The sequence below is a fragment of the Convolutriloba macropyga genome, chromosome 12 (assembly GCF_964194025.1).
Source record: "Convolutriloba macropyga chromosome 12, txConMacr16.3, whole genome shotgun sequence".
NCBI classification, from domain to species: Eukaryota; Metazoa; Xenacoelomorpha; order Acoela; family Convolutidae; genus Convolutriloba; species Convolutriloba macropyga.
Genome location: NC_134479.1, coordinates 2,528,887 through 2,548,080, shown reverse-complemented (window position 1 = coordinate 2,548,080; position 19,194 = coordinate 2,528,887). Strand labels below are relative to the sequence as shown.

Genomic DNA, 19,194 nt, shown 5'->3' with positions numbered 1-19,194 from the left:
CTATTTGAAACTTCAATCATAACTGATAATTTTTATGCTACGGACATTCGAGAATAATTCGTACAGCATCACTGACAATCTGGCAAAATCATGTAAGACTGTACCAAAACTAGTATCTGCAAATCCGATTCAGTAGACATCTGTGTAATTTGAAGACCAAATTTTGTGGTTTGCTAATCAGTATAAGGAACAGGATCTCATTTGACCTACCTCGGACTTGCCTCTCGCCTATTTCGGTAATGAATCAAGGCAGAAGTATATTTTGAAAATCGGTATTTTGAAAAATTTGATGCAGTTTAATTCAAGTCTTTTTCATACAAGTGTGTCCAGAGTAAAGAACACATAAAAATTTCAGACTGCCGAGTGTAAATTCAGAAAAACATAAAAACAGTAAAATGTGTTAAAGTTTGAAAATTTCGAAAATCAAGTTGTGCATAATCGAGGAAAACGTGGTGAAAGACACGTCTCGCAGGCCTCACTCTGTACAGCACTCTAATATAGTATAAAACAGTATGCATTTTAGTCTGTCAGATATAAAAATATACTGTTACTTTATGCTTTTCGGAGTAAAATTATCTGGTGTAATAAAGCCAATTAAAATCTTATGTAATTGTTTTCCGAGAAAAAGGGTTTCAATTAGCTGGTTTAAATAGGCCAATCATAAGTAATTGTTTTCCGAGAAAAAGTGTTCCAATTAGCTGGTTTAAATAGGCCAATCATAAGTAATTGTTTTCCGAGAAAAAGTGTTCCAATTAGCTGGTTTAAATAGGCCAATCATAAGTAATTGTTTTCCGAGAAAAAGTGTTTCAATTAGCTGATTTAAATAGGCCAATCATAAGTAATTGTTTTCCGAGAAAAAGCGTTTCAGTTAGCTGGATTAAATAGGCCAATGATAAGTAATTGTTTTCCGAGAAAAAGTGTTTCAATTAGCTGGTGTAAATAAGCCAATTTTATGTAATTGTTTTCCGAGAAAAAGCGTTTCAATTAGCTGATTTAAATAGGCCAATCATAAGTATTTAATTTCCGAGAAAAAGTGTTTAAATTAGCTGGTTTAAATAGGCCAATCATAAGTAATTGTTTTCCGAGAAAAAGTGTACCAACTAGCTGGTTTAAATAGGCCAATCATAAGTAATTGTTTTCCGAGAAAAAGTGTTTCAATTAGCTGGTGTAAATAAGCCAATCTTATGTAATTGTTTTCCGAGAAAAAGTGTTTAAATTCGCTGATTTAAATAGGCCAATCATAAGTAGTTGTTTTCCGAGAAAAAGTGTTTCAATTAGCTGGTGTAAATAAGCCAATCTTATGTAATTGTTTTCCGAGAAAAAGTGTTTCAATTAGCTGATTTAAATAGGCCAATCATAAGTAATTGTTTTCCGAGAAAAATTGTTCCAATTAGCTGGTTTAAATAGGCCAATCATAAGTAATTGTTTTCCGAGAAAAAGTGTTTCAGTTAGCTGGTGTAAATAAGCCAATTTTATGTAATTTTTTTCCGAGAAAAAGTGTTTCAATTAGCTGGTTTAAAGAAGCCAATTTTAAGTAACTGTTTTCCGAGAAAAAGTAATTGTTTTTGCGACTGCAATTAATTACCGATTAGGTTTATAGACAGCAACCTATTGAGCCTCATAAAAAGCGAAAACATAATTCAGCAGGACTACTTTTTGATATGAGTAAAATTATGGCGCGTTGTGATCTTCTCTTGGGAGGTTTTTCAAAATTTTTTGTCCTAATTTTCACTAATTTTTGCATAATTTCGTTCTTGTTTTTCAATAATAATGGAAAAACTAAAATTTTTGGACAGATCGAATTCGCATCATCTGTCACTAAAAAAACGACAAAATATCAACCTTCAACCTTGCATAGCATATAACACCCTCGTTTGAAGTGTATATGGGTTTTATAATGAGAAAATAATGTAAATCCGCTCAATTTTTCGAACAAACCAGTCGTAGCAAGTTTTATTCACGTATGCAAAAAAAAAGATTATAATTAAAGAATATCTGGAACGGCTGTTCTTCAACTTATCACAAGGACAACTTTACACCGTCCAGTTTGTTTAAGCGATTTGAAAGCTGTCCATATTGTAGGTTTTTGCTGTTAACGTTTACAAAATGTATTATCCCCTATACTGCAAATTACCGTTCCATTACAAGTTCGTTTTATGAATACGGGCTGAACTTAGTTTTTTCAATATCAAACAACTGAAAGATACGAGGCCTCTTTATTTATACGACTTCAATCCGCTATCGAAACAAATTGAAGTCAGATATATGTCTAAGACCTGAAAATGCAAAACTCAATAAACTTAAACATTATTTGATTTTGCTTCCTTTTGTACACACGAATTGAAATAAAAGATCTGGGGGTCTTATCACCTAAATCACAGTTCAAGTATATTGTAGATACGGGACACATTAACAAATTATTTGCTGCTCAAGAATGAAAAGGCAAAATTTTGAAACTTAAGTAGCGTTTAGCTCTTTACTGACAAGTCGAAATACTATAAGCTGGGAGTGAATTGCAGCTCAGACAAATTGTAGACACAGTAACCGACAATTTATTGCTCAAGAATAATATTCGATACAAGAAACAGCAACAGTTTACTGCTCAAGAATTCTGCTTCAAACGTGCTGGTTGTCAATTTCATAAGACACAGTCAACAAGTTTGGACTGATTTTTTGGTGGTTTCCAAGCTCTATTTTTACAATGGTTTTTCCGTTGTGCATGTCAATTCTCAACAACTGATTGGCTAATGATGACAACAGAAAAAGGTCACTTTTTCTATGCTAAATTGACGTCATTCATTATTTTTAACCACGCCGGGTATCTACGGAAGGTTTCGAATTCACTTCAGGAATTCAGTGTAAAGTTGACGTAATATTTGGTTTTTAAGTTAAACGTACAGCAACGTATAAGTATGACAACACATGTCGACCTAAGTTAGAGCTTGATTTGTTTGTTTAATAACAATGGAAATTTGAGTGAAGCGGAGCCTTAACAAGTTCATATCCAACGCAGCTACATGTTGAATCAAACCTGTTTCTATGACTTAATAATGAAAACAATTATACCTGGTTGATGACCTTTGGTTATTTATCTTTAAAAAGAGATCAAATCGATTTATTTGCTTAATTGTCAAAAGGGATCTATTCTGTACCCCCCCCCCCCCCCTTGTGGCTCTATGTGACCCCCAGTTACAAATTATGTTGTTACATAGCACGTTACTATGTAAAAAAAAATAGCACGTTCGTTAGTCTTAAAAAATGTTTTTGAATTAGCCTATAATGTAGAGGACTTGGTTTTGTTGCTGTTAAAACTTTGTGTACAGTGACAAGTGTTAAAGATAGTGGATTATATTTTTACTATTTTGTTAACAGTCAATCTCATCTGATCTATAAGTCTCTGAGGGTACTCTTAGATCAGAGACAAGCCTTTTTATAATGTTTTCAGGGAAACAAGTGGGAGTGGTGTCTGTTAGGATGCTAATAATGATCCTACTACACATCAAACACTCTGGACTCACAAAAACGTCAGAATAAGGGAGAGTTTTTACACAGATATAGACCTCGACTTACAAAGTCTCCACTTTCAAAGTCTAGTTGTTGTCCCGATATGGACATGCATTCTACATCCTCATGGTTAACCATCAGCTAAAGTTTATTTTCAAAACGAGCAAAAAATCTTCTTTGTGGAGAATTTTGATTGAGATTAATGACATTTACACAAGTCGAGTTATATATCTGGGTAGCAGGAGAGACCAAAATCAAAGTGAGCGGATAAGGGTGGAGGAGAAACTGAACAAGTGAATAAATAGATGGCGGAGGGTGGAATTTCGTCAAACAGACCATCAGCCTCCTATTGTTCTGCTGGGGGCACTGGTACCAGTAGTAGCAGTGGTGGTGTGGGTGGGGGTGGGGGTGGATCATTTGGATGTGTGTCTCCCTCTGACTACACAGTACAGATGCAAGGTAGAATTAATTAATCAATTCATTCAACACTTCCACCATTATTACAACCCAATCCCAAATTGACAAGAATCCCGTGTTACGATTCCCATTATAAATGTTTTCGATTAAAAAATCTTATTTAAATGAAATACCAAATTACTCGATTATAGATTTCATGTTAATTACTCATTACGCTGCAAAATCTACGTCTGTATTTGGTAAATCTTTTCCATAATGTAAGCATCTTTTGTCACTCATGTTTCAAGATTAGAGTTGTAAGCGGGTGTGGACCACAGTGATTAAATAATCCACGGTTATCATTAATTTTTCTGTTTAAAACACAACCCGCATCTTTTTTGAGCTGCAACCAGGGATATTCCGGCTACGAAAAAATTTCTTCGACTAGAATAATACGTCTGTAAGATACCTCTGAAATCACTCGGAAATTAGATACAAAAAATTATCAAAATTAGGAGAGTTATAATTTATTTTTCGCAAATGTGGTTTTGCCATTTTTTTGCAAAATTGAGATACTTTCAGGTTGGTGATTAGGTGACAAGGCCTGCAATACTTTATTGTTCAGTTTAGGTATCTATTTTTTACATTAAATGCATTTATAATTTGCAATTGTGTCAAATTTATTGCGCGCTTTTGAGCTTGCAAAAGGGACTTTCAACTTTATTAATTGAGCACCAGAAAGTGGTTCAATAATATGCACTATAGGGCACAGATAAATTTAACAATCTGTTCACAATTGTAGAAGAATTATTGGAATAAATGACGCTTTCCTGAGAAATAAAAGACACGAAATAAAATAATTGATTTGAACTGTAGGTGTAAATATTACATTAAATCAATATTTCCATATATTTAGAAAATTAGAGTGTTATTTGTGGAGATATTGTTGCGTTAATCAAAAAAATTTGGCTATTGCTCGTATCACCAAAATTTAATCTTGCAATTGTGTAAAAATCATTTAAAAGTGTCAGCATAGTGTCGCTAAAAGTTAAAAGAAGAATTTTACGAATAAAAATGACCTGGCAGTGGAGGCCTGTCAATATACACCCGTCAATAGCCTTTTGTCTATATCTTGATCAAAAATATATTTTCATAAATTTAGCCCGGGTAAAACTGCGTTTTTTGAAGTTTTAGAAGAGTGACAACGTGTCAATAACCGCTTTGGATAAATGGAGAGATTTTCCAGAAAAAAAAATTGATAGACACCTGTAAACAGACAAGGAATGGAGAGATTTTTCGGAAAAAATAGGTAACACCTGGCAATAGATACCTGTCAACAGACACCTGTCAATAGCAAACTGTAAAGAGACGCAAAAAGTTTTGATTAAACTCAATTGAAAGAATTTCAGTTGCTAAGTTCAATTTGAAGTTATTCATTAGTTCAAAATTAACAAGAAAAAAACAGTACTCAATTCATATGTGACTTTTACCGAAAATTCCTTCTTTTCTATCTTAGTGAATATAGACAAAAAATCCCTCAAAAATTGCTTGGGAGTTTGTTGTGATGTCAATCCCATTTCCCGATCTGCAAATCAAAACAAAAAAAACATTGCAGTAAAATTGAGCCCTATGTGGAATATTAAAAATCTTTAAACCTTTTTTAATAACCTTCAATTGCTCTCAACTGATAAGGCTTCAAAAATCGTGCACCTGCTCAAAAGCGCGCATTAAACATTAAAATAGGCAGAAATGTGGATTATAGATACATGCAGTGCAGAAACTGGATACATTTAGCAAGGAATTAAGTTACACTGAGTGCGAAAAAGAGATAACTTAAGCGAGCAGAATAGTTATACATAGCATGCAAAAAATTGAGTACACAACTTGTATCTAAATTCCACGGTTAAAATTTGGACACTTTCGCGAGCACAGGTTGCGTTATTCCTTTCAATTATGCCGATATCGCTAAAGTATCTTTTTTTCGCAATATTGATGCATTTTCAATGTACTAACATAGAAAAATGAAGAAGATATATACAGATGGGGCAGGTTTGCCCACGAACATTTAGGTATACTTCTGCGGCGTTATGACGCTCCCAGTTCATTGAGTGAAACATAAAATTAAAAAATTGAAGTTATGTTCCCGCTCTTTGGGTGACACATCTTTCGAGCAAAAAACAAGTCAAAGTTAGAAAACCCGTCACTGCTATCCGCCACATCTGTTTTTGAACAAGCCAGAAAATAAGTGACAACATCTTGTCACTTTTATCTACGCTCAGTGGTACTGTTGTCATCTTTAGTTTCTGGCCCCTGTTTATAATAACCTTTTTCCTCAATATATTTTAAAACAAAAACAATGTCTATTAAACAGAAACAATGAAAGCCTTGCTTAAAAATAATAGCATAAAGTCCTTTAGCTTTACTAATAAAGAATTTGCAAAGTTATCGACAAAACGGCTCTTCAGTAAATTTGAATGAGCTCGTTCAAGAAACCAGTTTGTCTTAGGCTAATCAATTGTTTTCAAGCGAAGTCTGTAACAATTATATCAGTTTTACGGTATTTTTCGATGCATTTTTTTGCTAAACCGATTTCTCATCTGACACCTGTCTTCAAATTGAGACAAACAAGTGAAACCCAAGGTGTTTTAGGTTCCCGTAGAGCCTTACAACTCACTAGTCTCTAAGTATTTTGGTATAGGGTGTTCACCGAAGAAGATTAAGAGACAGATATCCGTGATGTGAAGGACGGTGCTTGATGTTTGACCGCCCAGCACTTAACCCCCCCCCCCCCCCCCCCCAACAGTCCACTGTTTAAGTTATCAGTTAAGACTGCCGGAAACCACTTTTTTTTCATTTATGTTCATAGTTAACGTAACCACTTTTTATCATGTGGTGAAGTAAGAAACCTTGAGCACGTAATGTTGCTGAAATACCCATGGAAAAGCTCGAAATATTAAGTCTTCAACGTAATCTTTTGGTATCAAAATCAGTTTGTGAAATCGCCTGAAGGCCGTTATTTTGCCTTACCATCCACTTATTATTATAGGTCATCAAAATAGAATAATCCATACAAACAAGTCTTTATTTCAACAAACTGCGACCACGCAGCCCCACAACCCGGTTTTCGATATGTTAGAATTTCTATCAAACTTGAGCTTAGTTAGAAATATTAGAAAGAAAGTTTAACTTACCAGATTATAAAGACAAGAGCAAAATGATTGTAGTCAGAAAGTTTATATAAATGTACGGCAGTTAATGGTGCTTAGAACAATATTCGGTTCAAACTAGGTGAATCTAGATAACTATTGCTAGACTTATTTGATGTAAAATCTTTTCAGCATGTATTGAATGATTTTGATACCACTGAAAATGTTAAAGATTTCTTTGAAGTGTAAATGCATACTATTTATGATATCCCCTGTGACTGATTTCTAGAAAATTTTGCTAGGATCAAACCAGATTGAGTAACCCTTGCGACCACAACTGTAAATCACGGTGGTTAGATTAGTTTTGTATCCTGACTTTTGCCCACTGATAATGGGTATTTATACAGCTGTTTCTGTAGCCATTTCTCATCCCCATAATCAAATCACCATCTTGATCTAATAATCAGATCTCTCCTGTAAACCTCTAAATTCAACTGTAAAATTTTATTTTTGTTGTTCTCTGATTTTGAGAAACTAATTTTTCTACTCGGTTAAAAATGCTTTATGAGCCCAGCAATTTTCTAATTCAAAAAAACTAATTTCTAAAACAAAAGTATTTTCTTGTTGACAGTTAAAATAGTTTTCTGCTTACTAATTTTTCTTTTCACAACTGTTTTGCTCTCTAAAATTACGACGGATCAACAGACAGTGAAGCTGCAGACCTACACTTTAGAGACACAGGAGATTCCAACCTGGAGCACGAGACTTGTGGCAATGATGCAGACGAAAGGAGTCCACAAATCACTACATGGGACACGGGAGCAACCAAATGAGCCTGCATCACTACCCAATGGGGCAAGCAATTTTGAGATGAAGAATCACAAGATGCTGAAGGATGCACATGAGAAGGAAGTTGAAGACACGGAGATGTTCAAAGACAACGGAAACAATGTGTGGTGCCATATGCCACTGACTCTAGAAGCAACACTTCAACTCAAGGAATCTGAGCATTTGGACTGCTTTTTCATTATAGGAAAGGAGTTGCTCAAAAGGTTACAAGAAGCAGGGGAAGCAAATTCAGAGACCCTCTTCAACTCCGTAGTCCTCAATGGTCTGCCAGTAAGGTATGAAAGTTTTGTTATACAGGAAAGTTTCAACCCGGCAACGAACTTCATACATTTGATGAAAAGGCTACAAAACGTCCGTGAGATCTTAGCACAGGGATACAAGGGACAAAATGGTTCAGTGGCACTGCCAGTGAGGCGTGACTGCACGAAGGGACCCAAGAGAATAAACTGTTTTGTGTGTGTGAGATCCCATGACACTTTGCCAAGGACTGAATGAGGAAGGAGACAGCACAATGTAGCAAGTGCGGTGACAGGGGTCCTTTGGTCCTTTAGACAGGACATGCAAGAGACAAAGAGATGGAGGCAAACATGAGTCTCTGCATTGGGTTCAACATTGGCTACACCAGGCTAGAAGAACACTGGGCAGCTCTTACCCAGTGGAAGACAACAGACATGCTAGTGGACAGTGCTTGTACAGATAACATAGTGACAAACTTTGACGTGTTCCTGGAATTTGTACCCACTTAATCAGTGCCCAGAAGTCCCAATGGAGAAGCCTCCAGTTTGGTGGACAGAGGCTGTGTGAGGATCAACATACCCTCAAGAAAAGGGGAATTCCAATGTGAACTCAGGAATGGTTTGTTTGCCTGAATAATTCTCAAGACTACTCCTTAAGATGCACGAAGTGAAGACATAGCTTCGCTTTTTTGAGAAAGAAAATAGCTGCATGAAAGTCTAGGAATGCACTCTGATAAAACTAACAAAAAAAAAGTTTGTTTTGCTCACCCTGCAGCGTTCTAGAATTCAAAATGAGTTCCAACAGTGCGAAACTTGACATTGCAAAGAATTAGCACAGACGGTTGAGTCATTTTAATCAAACGGATGTGGTCCGAAAAGCACCAGAAAGAGTGAGGGAACTCGATGATGTATGCAATGTGTGCGCATTGGCCAAGATCACGAAGACTCCTGTACCCAGCGTGGCATAGACCCAAGCAGAAGAAAAGCAGGAGATGGTGTTGAGAGACGTGATCGGACCGTTCAGAGTACAGTCACTGTTAAGGTTTCGTTTCTTCATCTTGTTTCCAGACCAGTACACAAAATGTGTGTTTATGGACTTCCTTAAGGCAAAGACTGAATCACTGGACAGCCTGAAGGAATTTCTTTTCAGTTTGGTGACGCCCAACAAGCTGACGCAAGACAATGCGAAGAAGTTCTCTTAGAGCAGTTCGAAATGTACTTCTTACATGCAGGCATTCCACAGGAATAGACTATAACAGAGACGCTACAACAGAATGTTTTATCTGAGTGGTTGCAACAGGGCAACGCTGGAGATGACGAGATGCTTGCTCATTGACTCAAAATTTCCCAAGATGAAGTGGGGAGCAGCGATTCCTCACGCAACAACGATCAGAAACTTGCTTGGGAGACGAGGAGAAAAGAATTGCGAAGCAGAGCGGATGCAAGGTATAAAATTTAAGTTTTCAATTAGTGAATTATCTTTTTTTGGTTGCACAGTCTTCAGAAAACTTCAACCCAAAGCACTGGAAGGAAAACTTTTGGGTTACCTTGAAGGAGACAAAGGATACTTGGTGTACGTACCCAATACACGCAATGTGGTGGCAGTTCGCGATTTGACCATCAAGGAGTCCGAAGTGGGCTCAATCCCGGACAACACTGAGATGCCCGACCTACTGGATGAGGGGTCACAGCAACTGGCGATCTCACACCCAGATGATGGTCTTCAAAATTATGGCAACAAAGGGACACGGGTTGCATCTAATGCAATGAAAGAGGAGTAGCATGACGCAAAGAGTGCGAACACACAAAGAACATCACTGAGACAAGATGCCTCGGGTTTTGAGGAAACAGCAGTTGATGAAGTATCTACTGCAACAAGAGGGGTCTCAGAGACTCGGAATTACTGGAAGACAGTGACATAGAGGACTTCTCACAGTCAAGAAAAGTTGGCTTCACTGAAGAGACACTCGAGCAAGCGGACGGGTGGAAAACGGACGATAGACACAAGCCAGGAATGTTCTTCAATTTTCCGAAGAAGTCAAGACTCATCTTAATGTGATTGAGGGTGACTATGTGGAACCAAAAACTGTCAACGAAGCCAAGAAAAGTGACAATTGGACCAATGGCACCAGGCAATGAAGGCCGAGGTCAAGGCGGTCTAAGACAACGAGACTTGGAACCTAGTAAGACCAATCACAGACAGAGACGTCATACCGGGTTAATGGGTTCTACAACTTAAAATTGGGAACCAGTGGTCATGTCGACAAATAAAAAGCACACTATGTAGCGACGGGTTTCAAACCATTGGAAAGACTGGACTACTAAGAGTCTTTTTTTGTCTACCTGTAAGCCAGAGACATTCAGGTTTCCACTTCAACTGTCAGCGAAGCACTGCCATTTGACGCACCAGTTTGATGTCTAGACGGTTTTCCTTTACTCACCAATAGAGAAAAAAATATGTCTGGAGCCGTCACAGGAGTTTGCAAAACAAGATCAGATGGAGGCAAGTTAATATGTCGACTGAATAAATCAATTTTTGATTTGAAACACGGTGCTAACGACTGTTGAAAGGAGCTGGCAAATTTCCTACTGAGACAGTGGTTCACCAGAAGCAGGAATGATCAATGTTTATTCGTGAGAGCAGAGACAGAGGGTCACACCTTCACCTTTGTCCGGCTTGACGTTAGCATAATAGCATCAAGAAGCTTGACAGTGATCTTCGAAGTCAGAAAGCGTTCGAGGCAACATTTAACATGGAAGACAGAGGGAGACTGCACTGGTTTCTGCGTCCCGACTAAGAACCCGACAAGAAGAGGACAAAGTCAGAGCCGAAATAGAAACAATGCTTCAGCGTTTTCATATCGATCAATGTAAATCCTCAAGAACTCCAACGGGCTTGCATTTGAAACTTCAGACAGCACAGAACGGAGACGAAGAAGTGCACCAGAGGATCTACAGAAGCTTGATCGGATCATTTTGGAATCAGGCGAAACATACGAGGCCAGACCTCATGTTCACGGTCAACACTCTGTCCAGTCACTTGATTGTACTTATCAATGAATACTGGCTATGCAGAAAACGACTATTGTGATATCATCAATTTGCAAAATGTTCAAAGTTTACGTACACAAAATAGCTAGTTATGATTTGGTGGGGGAAGTGATGCAGACTGCTCTGGTGATTTGAACGACAGAAAAGCAATGGCGGGCTACAACGGCAATCAGCTTGGGCTTCAAGAAGCGGGCCACAATTGCTCTCTCATCATCAGAAGCAGAGTATCAGGGCACGGCAGCAGCAATTCAAGAGGCCTTGTGTCTGAAACAAGTTCTGAAGTATTTTGGCATCCACGAAAAACATCCACAAGCAATTGACAAGGACAGCCAGAGTTGAATCAAATTGTGCCAAAACCCAGTCATGCACAAGAGAAGAAAACAAAATGAGACAAAATTTCACTTCATTCGAGACAAGACGGAAGATGGGACTATTTCAATTCATTACGTTCCTGCTGACAAAATGGCAGTCGAAATCTTTACGAAATCTTTACACGAATCGACGGTGGAACCATTCAGAACATTTTTGACAACTCCACGCAATCAGCTCAAGTATGAGTGGGGTGTTAGAATTTCAATCAAACTATTGTCTTAGTAAAAACAAATAGAAAGAAAGTTTAAGTTTCCAGATTATTAAGACATGAGTAAATTGATTCTATTTGCAAAATTTATATAAATTAAATAAGGGTGCTTAGAATCAAAATTCGGTTCAAACTGGTGAATCTAGACAATTATTAATGGGAGATGTAAAATCTTCCAGCATGTATTGAATGATTATGATGCCACCGGAATTGTTAACGAATTCTTAGAAAAGTGCAATTGCATACTAGTTATGGTATTCCTTGAGACTGATTTCTAGGAAACTTGCAGCAGCAAACCATATTGGGTAACCCTTGCCACCCCCACTGTAAATCATGGTGCTAAGGTTAATTTTGTATCTTGACTTTCGCGCACTGATAATGGGTATTTATACAGCTGATTTTTTAGCCTTTTTCATCCCCAAAATCAAATCACCACCTTGATCTTATAATCAAATCTCTCCTCTAAATCTCTAAATTCTACTGTAAAATATTTTTTTTGTTATTCTCTCGTTTTGAGAAATTAATTTCTCTACTTAGTTAAAAACGCTTTTTGTTCCGCTTGCGAAAAACCAAAACCCAACACGGCCGTTATTTTGTCTGATCTTCCACTTATTTTCATAGGCCATCAGAGTAGCATGATCCACACAACCAAGTCTTCAATTCAACACACTGCGCCCACGCAGCCCTACAATCCTGTTTTCGATAAATTGTAAAATATAAAACTTTTTAATATAACAGATGCGTTATACATCCACCTGTTACCCATTTCAGTCTTAAATATCCCAGATCATCATCTAAAAATTTGATTCACTAAAGTCATTTTTGCGTCACTTTTAATTCCTAAACGTTCTCATATAACAAAGGAATAAAAAAAATTGACTCGATAATTGTTTTAAAACACTTTACCTATGCTGTGTTCAATGTACAAGAGAGGTTGAAAAAATGAGCAAAAGAAGAAACCATCAGCACCTGCCAGACCTGTGAACAACCAAATCATCAGTAAAACAGTCTGTACAGTTGATATATGTAATGTTAAAACATAGCAATCCAGGGCTGGGATTAACCTATGGCTGTCATGCTCGGGCCAGTGCATCACGCGAAATCTTAATTTCATCTTCGAAATTTTAGATTTTGACGTGTCCTTTTTATGAACATTTTGATGACAAAAACCGGATCTTTTCCGTTTGTGCCCCCTCCAAGCTTAGTGGGTGCATATTATTTGCAACCCCCAGATGCAGGTGCTATATTTTTACAAAATGATTTACTATGTAATGGCACCTGCTCTGTAACTGGGGGTGCAGAACGCACTGGGGGGGGGGGGCGTACAAACGGAAAATCTCACAAAAAACCAAATGTACAGCCTAATTTCAGAAAAAAAACTTGATCTATGTTTTTAACCTGTACATACTGGCAAGAAATATACCATGAAACAGTACTGAATCGTCGATTTATTATTGGGGTATAATGAATCAGTACTTATATACTATGACACTAGGGTCCTGGCTATACGTGTCTTCTGTCGCGGACCTCATCCTTGGTGCCCGGGCCGAGGCTTTAACCCGTATTCCACCGTTATTAAGCGAGAATAAGGGTGTAAGCCAATTCCACTCTTAATTAGCAAGGAAAAGAGTGTACGAGTGTAATTTTAAGAAAATCACACCTTTTCGTACACTCTTTACACTCTTTAGTCCACTCTTTAAAACACTTTTAAAAATACACTACAATTACACTCTTTTCCCTGGGTGAAGCCTTTTGCGTGGTGTCTCAGTTCGTTCAAAGCGAAAAATTATGTACGATATCCACAGACATCCCTTGAGACTGCGTGTTGTTGTTGTTTTAGAGTTGGAGAGTGGACTGATAAAACTACAGGTGGCAGTATCTCTGGACCCAGAGGAAGAGAGTCCAATGGACTTGATTGGAGTTTATGAAGAGATGGGAGACATATACTACAAAATGGAGTCACTCTACGAGGAACAGCAGATACACTATCCATACGCAACACTACCCCCTCCTCCCCCACCCCCACCCCCATTACACTCTCATCCCGCACCTCCCGCCAACACGGCATCTGATGGTATTGGAAAGTCACTACTCTGTGAAGAGGAATCCTCATCTTCTCATCGCCAGTCGCATCAGGTGATTTACTGAGATTACAACTATCAGACCCTTGACTTAGACGCAAATGCGAAATTTCAAAGTAATACAATGCGAGAAGCAATTGAAAGATCTAGTGTAGGCAAAGTTTTCAAATTGTGGTAAAATAATGGGTATAAATCATGATCAAAATGACATTATGAGAAAAAGAAACTTTTTGAGTATAGGAGAAACATAGACTTCATTTCCTGATAGCACAAAACTTTTATCCCGGGTTATTGCAAGTTTATGGAAGAGAATTTGTAACTTTTTGAGGGAACTAAAAATTGCAATTCTTACAACAATGTTATTTTTGTGACATGAACTGGTGATGTTTTCAGATTAAGTCAGCCTCCTTCTCCTCGTCAACAGAATCATCATCCTCCACTCGACCGTCTTGTTCTAATCCTCTCCAAACGGGACAATCTACACACCCTACTTCCACATTCCAATCCACCTCCTCCACCTCCGCAGGTATGATCAAACTGACAACAACTTAACTGCCTTATTGTAAACAACACCCAGGGTGAGGTGGTGGAAATATGAACCGGGTATCCAGACAAAAAATTGTCATGACCAGGCACTCCATTAGCCATGACTCGAATTAAGGAGAATTAGTGTGACGCAACGCGTTTATGTCTCGACTTTAATGGACAATGCGACTGTGACTCGACAATGCGACGATTCGATGTAGTGAGACTGTGACTCGAAAAAACGCGACTATGATCAGACAGAAAAAACATGGTCACAGCTGCACCCAAGTGACCTTTAATCAGACAAAATCACACGCATGGCATCCTGCAATTGCATGGTTCTGAAAAGTCTTTGAGACCACCAGTCTACCACTTTACATCACTGGCCCTTAAACTAAATTCAGATACAGCCGAAGCTATTGTATTTGCCAAAAAAGTGTCAACCACAATCACTACAAATTCGAGAACAAAAAGTTGAGGAGAAAACTGAAATTAAAAATCAGGGAAAAACTATGGATCATGAGCTCAGTTATCAATCTGAAAATAAGAATTAAAAACTTATACAACTTGAGAAACTGCCTACCAAAAAACTACTTTCTGTATGATTAATTCGCTAGTGGTTGGCCGTTCACAATATCCAGCCGTACTATTGAGCACCATTTGTAACAACCTAATCGTTTCCTTAGAAAGACAAATGAGGCTGGGCATTAAAAACGTGTTATCATCGTTTGAAATTCGAATCTCGCAGAACTATTGGGCTCTAGGAGAAAATACTACCAGTTCAATAACTATTTTACCACAGATCATCCTGTTATGTTTTTGTCTTACCTACTAATCAAAAAACAGTATTCAATAGACCAAAGGGAATCTCGCAACCCTCTTTTGACTGTTATAAACATTAAAGATCTAGAAAATTATTTATCATGAAATTATTTGCGGCAAATACTACGACAAGAACTTAATCCGAAGAGGTCTTGAAGTTTTAAACAGGTTGCTTAATAAACGTTTAACAAAATACTTTCGACGGGAATGTAAAAGAGTTTTTGAACAGTTTGTTGCTAACTACAGTGTGCCATTTTCACCCAAGAAATCAAATAATAACACATAATTTTTTTTAAAAATAGAGAATTTTATTGAGCTTGCGCTGAACTTATAAACTAACGCTTTCCTGTATTGCCTTGAGTTTTTCTTCGTCTTCTTTTTGCTTCTTAGTCTGGACAAAAATTCGAAACTTTTGTCAACATGATTTTTAATACCGGAGCGAAAAATTTTATAAAAATAGTGCGCGAGATTAGCTTGACAGGAAACTATACCTGTCAACGCGAGCTTGCGTAGAGAGATGAGACGTTGAGGAACAAGAAAGAATACAAAAAGGGGCCCGAAAAGCCAAGTTTTGATGGTTTATGTCAAGTAAGTGTAATTGGTTGCACACTAAGCTCGCAGGTAAACGATGTTGCTTTGATCACACGTCTGGTGCGTTTTAAAATTAGTTGAGTTGTAGAGTTATTTTACACATCGAAGAAATAATACCTCACTAAAAATTCTGGACTCCAGATCATCATAACATTTTATGAATAGCTCATATGTTATGTGCTCTAGCCTTACATTTCATATCGTTCAGATAAGATAACCGAAGAGATTTTTTTAACTGGAAATTTTTGGATTAATTGAAAAATCAATAAATTTTTTAGCCTTTAAGATCTTGGCAGGTAACTATCATGTTTCAACTAAAGAAAAAAAGATCAATGAGCAGTCGAAAATGCAGTAATTTTCTTTGTCAAACAAATAATTAACAAAATCTTCGATACAAAGATTAAAAAAATAGTAAAAGTCATGTTTTCTGGCAAAAAGTTTTTCTTTTTATTCAATTATCACCAACTTCTTTTCCATTCAACAACAATTGTTATCCGGTTTTTTATATTTCTGTGAGCTTTTTGAATTTTTGTTGCTTCAAGAGACTTATTAATAACCATCCTCATCTTCTCGGCCAGCTTTTATAGCGGTTTTTTTTTCTTACGACTGGAAGAGGAGTATTGGTGAAGCATCTTTTGTAAAGTTAATTTTTGAGAGTGTATGTAAAACATGATGTAAAAGTCAATGCCGCACGTTGCGAGGGAGCAAGAAAAGTAGGTATTAATTTTTTTTTGCTGATTCTACGAAAAGTTTTGATCACGTGCGACCTTGCGTCTTTTTCAAAAATTTTTAAGTTTTCGCTTTACTTTTTTGGATAAACGTGGTATTTCAAAAACATAAGAACAATTACCTTGATTTTTATGCCTTTCAGTATAATTTTTTGTGTTCAATTTTTAATTAGGGTTGGTAGTGGGATTAATTACCACAAATTAAGTATAATAGACAATCTGCTATCAAAAAAATGTTTTTGGAGTTGCAAATTGAGGAATATTTGAAAAAGATTTTTGCATTTTTGTTGCGTTTCTAATTTGTTTTCTCTATTTGTTCTTTTACAATTAGCATAATGCAGTGAAATAGTTTTGACATTTGATTAAGATAGTTTAATGTTTTTTAACTCCGTCAATCAAAAAATTGTTTAGTATTCGAGCTTATCTTTTTGTATTTGAGCTTATAAACAGCAGTTGATCAGCGAAGCCACCTAAAGCCGATGGAATCTCTATCGAAAAACGAAATCGCAAATAGAAACGGTATAAACACAACTTTTAAAATTAAACTCAGTGATTCGTGGCGCGAATCAATAGTTTTAGAATGGAGGGCTGAATCGCGTAGCAAATCAGGCTTATTTACATTTCGAATGCTAAATTGAATTTCCTCTGTGCTGATTTGCGGAACGAATCAGGCTTATTAATATTCGTAGTATTATTGCTAATTGCGGGGTAATTATGCTATGTTACTCGAGTGCTGTATTCGCTTAGCGAATAGAAAATATGATTTAGAAGAGTGAATTACAATGGTTGCAAGAAGAGTTCTGATTAGACTGAATAAAACTTAGCAGCAGACAAGAATGGTATGAACAGACTCAAATTTTTACAACAACAATTTTAAATATGGAAAGTATATGGAATGAACAGGTCATGAAAATGAACATCACAGACATAAACAATTATCAATAGGGGGTAAAGTGAACTACAACCATAAATGGAAATAGGCAATGAAAATGGTGAAGTAGCAACGGAATATTCAGAGTTAGTGTTACGTTGGTACCTGTGTTACACATATCCCCCTTACAAACAAAAGTTTCTGATGAGAAATGACTTTCACGCGTTTGAAGTGCTGTCAACATTCCGTTATTTTGGTCTCAAATGCCTCGTGCTGGGTGTGATCAGAGGTCTCTTAAGTGTAGCATGGGTTCGTTATTGTTTTAGGAGTGGGTGGTGATGATAATGGAGGTGGTGGTAGATGTGAGAGGGGTGAAGATGATAAGTCAATCAGCTACAATAACAATCACAACTCAGCGTCATCATCATCGTCCAAACAGCATCAAACACAATCTCTCCCTCCCCGCCCTTCTCATCCTCATTCTGATCTTACCTCTTCTTTCTATTCTTCCTCCTCTTCTAATCAGCCATCCAATTTCTCTTCTCAAATGTATCAGAAAGGTATAACACTATCACTGCAAACATTCGCATATTCTACAGCTTTTTGGTTTCAATTTTAATTTACTTAGTTCCAGAAAAAAAACTATACCGCATTTCATACACAATTGTTTTACATACAATTAATCCTCTTCACAATTTGCAGGAAAATTTGGAATCCACTTATAAAACTATATTTCAACTATATTCCATTAAATTTGATCAACTTTTCTGAGACAGGAGTTAATTTTAGTTATCAGTTCTGAAAAGATTTTTTAGTATTGAATTATTTGACTTTTTCTCATTAACTCTTAGCATTTCTTACATTTTAATCGTTATTACTTAGCACTATGGTCCACAGATCTCAACATATAATATCCAATTCTTCACAAATAGTAATAGTTAGTGAATCGATAATCGTATTTAATAGTTATAATTGAATTGAAGTATGTGAGAAAAGAGTTGACATAAAGACTTTCGATTGACCTGTAGTAATACCTCAATCATGTATTTCATGTTTTTTGAGACAGAAAAAGATTGAATTCAAAATTAGTTTTTGGTTACAGTTAACATTAGCTTAGCTGGGCATAATGATCAGTTTCATCAGGTCAATAAAATCACGTGGTTAACCCCCCCCCCCCCCCCACACACACACACACCCCATCAATTCCATTTGTGCCAGTTTAAAGAAATCGTTGAAGAAATCAGACAAATTTGCTTTATAAAGTCTCCCTTCTCATCGGTTGAGATTGAAAGAAACAAGGGCGAATAAAATTTCAAATTTCAAGTAGGGAAGTTCAACCCCAACCCTCCCCCCCTCCCCCCCCCCCCCAATTTTGTGTCTTTTAATCAAGTAGTAGATCTCTCAACTTGGGTGTGTTGTGTTGAGTGTAGCTCTGGATCTGTCCAACAAGGCCTTCACCAGACAAACCTGTCTCAACTGGCAGAGAATCAATGTCCGCATCAACTGCAAACTGGCACGCAACTACCAGCTACTATCCTCATCCTCTCCTAACTCCTCCCCCAACTCATATCCATGCTCCCCTCTCTCTGCAGAGCCTGTTGTGCCCCCCTCTAGTGGTACTAGTAGTGCTGGATATGAGAGAACCCTAGTCTATTTAGAACAAGCCATTTGTATCTGTGAAAAGACAAGCCACCATTTCCTAGAGAGTAAACTTCCCTCTCTCTACTACTGCTACGCACACGTACACCTCCTCAACAACGACATACATAATGTTAGTCCCGCTCACTTCCTTTACATCATAGTTCATATTGTTA

At 37.1% G+C, this 19,194-nt stretch overlaps 1 protein-coding gene across 1 annotated transcript in view; it reads left to right on the top strand.

Moving 5' to 3' along the window:
* LOC142350319 (uncharacterized) overlaps nucleotides 1–19,194 on the top strand; it is a 103,516-nt gene that overhangs the window by 67,064 nt on the left and 17,258 nt on the right. Inside the window, exons 2-7 of the mRNA XM_075402147.1 lie at nucleotides 3,446–3,541; nucleotides 3,752–3,963; nucleotides 13,603–13,898; nucleotides 14,237–14,369; nucleotides 17,707–17,940; nucleotides 18,811–19,151. Coding sequence (XP_075258262.1) covers nucleotides 3,810–3,963; nucleotides 13,603–13,898; nucleotides 14,237–14,369; nucleotides 17,707–17,940; nucleotides 18,811–19,151 — 1,158 coding nt within the window. The 5' untranslated portion in view covers nucleotides 3,446–3,541; nucleotides 3,752–3,809. The remainder of the gene's footprint in view (nucleotides 1–3,445; nucleotides 3,542–3,751; nucleotides 3,964–13,602; nucleotides 13,899–14,236; nucleotides 14,370–17,706; nucleotides 17,941–18,810; nucleotides 19,152–19,194) is intronic.